The sequence below is a fragment of the Berghia stephanieae genome, unplaced genomic scaffold, assembly GCF_034508935.2.
Source record: "Berghia stephanieae isolate SIO BIC M18660-M18661 unplaced genomic scaffold, UCSD_Bste_1.3 scaffold524, whole genome shotgun sequence".
Lineage (NCBI taxonomy): Eukaryota > Metazoa > Mollusca > Gastropoda > Nudibranchia > Aeolidiidae > Berghia > Berghia stephanieae.
In genome coordinates, this window is record NW_027626667.1 from 4,369 (window position 1) to 10,883 (window position 6,515).

General features: G+C 36.8%; 1 protein-coding gene across 1 annotated transcript; it reads right to left on the reverse strand.

The window, feature by feature from the left end:
* Positions 1 to 406: 406 nt before the first annotated feature.
* On the reverse strand, positions 407 to 5,848 carry LOC144961986 (uncharacterized). The gene is made up of 2 exons (XM_078894988.1): positions 5,606 to 5,848; positions 407 to 1,669 (listed from the first exon to the last, which is right to left on the reverse strand). The coding sequence occupies exons 1-2, from the start codon at positions 5,670 to 5,672 to the stop codon at positions 483 to 485; spliced, it is 1,254 nt and encodes a 417-aa protein (XP_078751114.1). The 5' UTR covers positions 5,673 to 5,848; the 3' UTR covers positions 407 to 482.
* Between the last annotated feature and the right edge of the window lie 667 nt (positions 5,849 to 6,515).

A 6,515-nucleotide genomic window follows, 5' to 3' on the forward strand; every position in this document is an offset into this window, starting at 1 on the left:
ATATAAATTGATTTTATAAAGCACAATTCTAATTATGATTCTATTGCTTTCCGCTTTTCTTTTGCAGGGCATTCAATAGAGAAATAATATGTAAATAAGTTTGTTGAATTGATATAAGGCTCATATGTACCCATGGCCTCCAAACGGTATGATGTTGGGATGACGAAGATGCTGAAAATTGAATTTATAACCAAAATTATCAGTCTTGGGTTGTGTTTACATTTTTTTGAGGAGAATGATTACAGTATTTTAGAACGACAAAAACCAACATTTCATTTTTTTTTTTTTATCAGTTTGGATTTAATTTGACTTTTTAGAATCTGGACCATCCCGACATCACACCGTTTGGAGGCCATGGGACACAAATTCTTTTATCCGAAATTTAAAGATGGAGGAAATTGATAGCTTTTTGTAAGTTAGGCTTCAAAACATTGATTTATTTGTTTTTGTTTTGTTGTTTTGTTTGTTTGTTTATTTGTTTTTCACAGGGCCTTCAAGAGGAACCCGGACCATTCTGTAGATCTGTGATGACCGACAGGATCCAGGGGTAAATCGATAGCAGATACAACAACTACTTTGACCTGGTCTCCGGCTTCTAGTCTGGTTACACAACTGGCAGAGGACTCGCTAGAGGAGCTGGAATCGCCAACCAGGATTTTGGACACGGCGACGTTATTTGCCTGGATCTCGATGTCAATGTAGACCTTCTTCTCAACACTCACGAAAAAATTAAAGAGATAAAACCCCGGTCTCCTTGCCGTGAAAATTCCGGTGACGGGATCGTAGCCTGGACCGTCATCTACGATGACGTCATTGAAAATCATGACGTCACCTGCTTTCAAAAATTCTCTTTTACTGTACCCAACTGTGAAAGCTTCTGTGTAGTTCTGTTTCTTGATATATTGGGTCAACATTTCCTCTTGTTGGGCTATTTCGCTTAATAAATGTTCCACGTGGCCGATAAACTTTTTTTCCAGTTGAATCACAAGTGCTTGCAACTTGACATCTTGCTGTTTTAGCGAAGTGCCTTCATCCTTCACGACTTTTAACTCTTGCCCTAAATGAGGGATTACTTTCATAATATCAGAAATTATTTTTTCCTTTTTCGCTAACTTTTTTTCCAACACAGAAATCTGTTCCTTCATCTTGCTTTCATTTTCCTGGTATGCCGTTATGAGGTGTTCTAGTCTATTATCCTCAGCTCTCGAATCATTCTTGCATTTCTCAAGTTCTGACTCCAAAAGAGCATCTTTTTCCAGTAGATGTGTCAGGACTTTGGAGACATCCATGTCGTTGACTTCAAGAGTGGTACTTTTCCGAACTTCCTGAAGACCTCCTAAAACCTCGTTGAAGTCGTATATAACACAAGTGTACGACCCTGCGTCTTCCTTCTTCGGATTTTTCAGTGTTACACTTAAGAAACTTTCAGTTACATTTTTTGAGATAAGGCCATCGGCAAATGGGTATTTCGACTTGTTTCTTTTGATAATGGGCGCGTCTGAGGTCTTACGTAAAATGACGATGGGGCTTCCGTCAGTTTTCAGCAGTTCCATTATGATGATGTCTTGCATATTAAAGTCTGAACTGTCGAATTTACAAGAGAGTTCAACGTCGGTTGGTATCATGTCATCCACAACGCTAGGGCTGAGTTCGACTTGAAACGCTGAGGCTGGGGAGGTATTATAAAATAATAATAATGATGATGATGATGATGATGATGATGATGATGATGATGATGATGATGATGATGATGATGATGATGATGATGATGATGATGATGATGATGATGATGATGATGACGATGATGATGATGATGATGAGGATGATGATGAGGATGATGATGATGATGATGTTGATGATGATGATGATGATGATGATGATGATGATGATGAGGATGATGATGATGATGATTATTATTATTATTATTATTATTATTATTATTATTATTATTATTATTATTATTATTATTATTATTATCATTATTATTATTATTATTATTATTATTATTATTATTATTATTAGTATCATCATTATTATTATTATTATTATTATTATTATTATTATTATTATTATTATTATTATTATTATTATTATTATTATTATTATTCGCACTGTAAATTAATGTGATTTGAAAACATACTTCTAAAAAGGGTAACAAAAATATAAGACACAGAGAATGCATAGCTTGGATTTCCTACAGGTGAAGGAGTGTTTCTTTTTTATGAAACCCGCCGAAATCCGACGAAACCCATAGTCCCCACTGGTGTACACTTTCCTGAGTCCCAAGTTCACTCCCCACTGCTGCCTAATTCCCATAATTTTGTCGGCGGGTTTCGTCGAATTTCGGCAGGTTTCGTCATAAAAGAAACACGGTCTTCCTCCTCCTATAGTCCCAGGTTCACTCCCCACTGATGTACACTTTCCTGAGTCCCTGGTTCACTCACCACTGCTGCTGCCTACTTCGGATAACTGTGTCGGGACTCGTGGGGTTTCGTCGGGTTTCGGCGGGTTTCGGCGGATTTCGTAAAAAAGGAATGACCGCTGGTGAGAAAAATTAAATCGTGACCTGATTTATGTATAGTTCGAAGATGACGTCACTCGGGTCTTTGTTATTGATTTTTTGCCATCCGCGTTTATGAGTATTACTCACTGAACTGTATTAACCTGACTATAAACGTTCATGGATACACACAATGTTGTTTGTTGGTCCATTATACTTCCGGATGGCAATGTTATGAGCTTCTTAGCCAAGCGCATACTATCTATACAATCGAACTTGGTAAAGTTCGGATGTGCAGACCTCTGTAACTATAGGATACAACAATGATGGTCTAGTGGTATGACACTCGCTTTCGGATCGGAAGGTCCTGGGTTCGAGCCTCGCTCGCCGGATAGTTGAGTCCTTGGAGAAGGCTCTTTACTCACATTCTTTCACCGTACTCAGGTGAAAAATGAGTACCTGACCGTTAATAGCGTTGTCTCTGTCCGAAAAAAATTATAACTTCGCCTAACAGGCGTCATGTCTTGTCCTAGGTGTTAAATACTGCTGTTGGCCAGGGACCCCTTGTAAAGCGCTTTGAGGACGTTTTGTGGATATTGCGCTATATAAAGCCTCATTAAAACAAACCCAATGATAATTGGATTCAATTGTCTGATGTCACATCCGCCCAGCAACGAGCAACTTGTTTCTAAACAAAACAAAATCGGTTCTTTTTTATTCTTCATGGTGGTTATAACTTTTTCACATGCCATGTGATCAGAATGTATTAAAGTCAAAACATGATCAGATTTATAATGTTTTTCTCCGCAGGATACACTTTTATGCTCGTCCGCCATTGTTCCGATAGTTTAGAACCAGTTAATAAGTTACTATGCGTCATTACGAGGGAAGTGACGTCATAACTGTTGAAGCCTATTGGGCGGATGCTCCACCTGACCAACGTGTACACCTTGGGGCAAAGAACCCGAACCTGCAGAACATCTGGTTGGTTGTTGTATAGATGGAACGAAATTGACGTCACTCAGCTCTTTCTTGTTGTTTTAGACAGCTATTTTTTAATTATTAGTGTTCTCATTAAATGTTATTAATCCGACTATACAATACACGTTCAATGTTACACATAGTTTTGTGCGTTGGTACGTTATATTGTTGTTTTAGACAGCTATTTTTTAATTATTAGTGTTCTCATTGAATTTTATTAATCCGACTATACAATACACGTTCAATGTTACACATAGTTTTGTGCGTTGGTACGTTATATTGTTGTTTTAGACAGCTATTTTTTTAATTATTAGTGTTCTCATTGAATTTTATTAATCCGACTATACAATACACGTTCAATGTTACACATAGTTTTGTGCGTTGGTACGTTATATTGTTGTTTTAGACAGCTATTTTTTAATTATTATTGTTCTCATTGAATTTTATTAATCCGACTATACAATACACGTTCAATGTTACACATAGTTTTGTGCGTTGGTACGTTATATTGTTGTTTTAGACAGCTATTTTTTTAATTATTAGTGTTCTCATTGAATTTTATTAATCCGACTATACAATACACGTTCAATGTTACACATAGTTTTGTGCGTTGGTACGTTATATTGTTGTTTTAGACAGCTATTTTTTAATTATTAGTGTTCTCATTAAATTTTATTAATCCGACTATACAATACACGTTCAATGTTACACATAGTTTTGTGCGTTGGTACGTTATATTGTTGTTTTAGACAGCTATTTTTTAATTATTAGTGTTCTCATTGAATTTTATTAATCCGACTATACAATACACGTTCAATGTTACACATAGTTTTGTGCGTTGGTACGTTATATTGTTGTTTTAGACAGCTATTTTTTTAATTATTAGTGTTCTCATTAAATTTTATTAATCCGACTATACAATACACGTTCAATGTTACACATAGTTTTGTGCGTTGGTACGTTATATCCGGCTGGCGAATGTTGTGAGTATCTTACCTAAACGCATAGCATCAATTGTGACGAATGCTACAGGGCGTGTTTGCGACTGGACTCGAATGCGGCACCGAATTCGACGCCTGGATACAATACTAGAATAAAAAATAGTCCTTCAGAGCCCATGGAGCCGGAGTTTATCCCTGGTTCTATAGCGTGAAACGGACAATAACAATAGCTTGCTATCTTTTGGATAGGACGATAGTCTATCGCAAAGTACTTTCCGCCAGGTATAAGAGACCTAGCTACCCATTCACTGCTGGGTAGACAAGAAGGACGGGGGTGGGGGTGGGGGGGGTCAGAAAAAAAATCTCGACCGCACCCGGGATAGATCTCGGTCTCTTTGCGTGCTCTACCAACTGAGCTATCCATTTCTACTCATCACAAAATTAAATATTTTATAAACTCAAACTCAAAAAAAAACACATGGACATGATCGACATAACTTTGCTCAAGCTTATAACAAGCTCTACAGATCAGCATTAACAACTTAAGCAACTTAAGCTTTTATATAGGGCAATATCCACTAAACGTGCTCAAAGCGCTTTACAACGGGTCCCTGACCACCAACAACACGTAACAGACATATTATTGGACAAGACACGACGCCTGTTACGTGATATTACAAGTAATTTTTTTTTCAACAGAGACAACGCTGTCAACGGCCTGGTACTCGTTTTACACCGGAGTACGGTGGGATAATGTAAGTAAAGAGCATTTTCCAAGGAATGAATCAACTACGCGCAGAGCGAGGCTCGAACCCATGGCCTTCCTATCCGAAAACGAGTGTCATACCACGAGACCACATTTTGAAACAATACATAGAATTTCATCGAATTCAATAGAGAAGAAGTTAAAATTTGGCCAGAAAACTCGTATTTCAAATATCGATCGATATAAATGACCCTCGTCTTGGTAAAAACCCTCAAACCTGGGACTTCGCGAAGTATTCGTTAAGCCTCATGTTTGAGAGTTTTTAGCCAAGATGAGGGTCATTTAATTCGATCGATATTTGAAGGACGAGTTTTCTGGCCAAATTCTTTAAAGACGTGGAGATAGGCATTAACTGGTAAAATTAATTAGTTAGATCAAAATAAACAGACATAGGAGATAAACAAAAGAAAAACTCACTGAACACATTTTGTTGACCGCAGATGAAAGCTTGCACCAGAATCAAACACTTGATGACATTCAGCATATTTTCTCTATCTGTTGTGTTTGCTTGTTTTTGTTTTTTTGTTTTTGTTTTTTTTCTTCTGTTGTTCTTAAGACACGACGTAACTAAATAATACGTTATAAATTTCTGTAGTAGAATCCTGGGGCTGGCGTCGTCTTGTTGAAGCCCCTGGTGTCACGTGATTAAGGTGATTACTTAATGCGTTTTACAAAGCATGTATACAAATAATCAGTTAGTTTGGTATCAGTTAGTGATAACGATAAACAAGGATTAAATTATAGTCTCTCCTTTACAGACATGGACGACATCAAAATAAAAACAACAGATTATATTATAATTATAATTTGACGATTGTATACAGTATAGATGTTATGCGATTATGTAAAATGCTCACAACATCCGCCAGCCGGATATGTACGTATCGATGGACAAAAAACTATGTATAATCTTGGACGTTTATAGTCTGATGAAATATGATTTACTGAGAACTAATCAATCACCGAAATGGTTTAAAGACAATAACAAACAGCTGAGACGTCAATTTCGTTCGTTCTATGATATCATATTATTATAGTAGTAGTAGTAGTAGTAGTAGTAGTAGTAGTAGTAGTAGTAGTAGTAGTAGTAGTAGTAGTAGTAGTAGTAATAGCAGCTGTAGTAGTAGTAGTAGTAGTAGTAGTAGTAGTAGTAGTAGTAGCAGCAGCAGCAGTAGTAGTAGTAGTAGTAGTAGTAGTAGTAGTAGTAGTAGTAGTAGTAGTAGTAGTAATAGCAGCTGTAGTAGTAGTAGTAGTAGTAGTAGTAGTAGTAGTAGTAGTAGTAGTAGTAGTAGTAGTAGTAGTAGTAGTAGTAGTAGTAGTAGTGTAG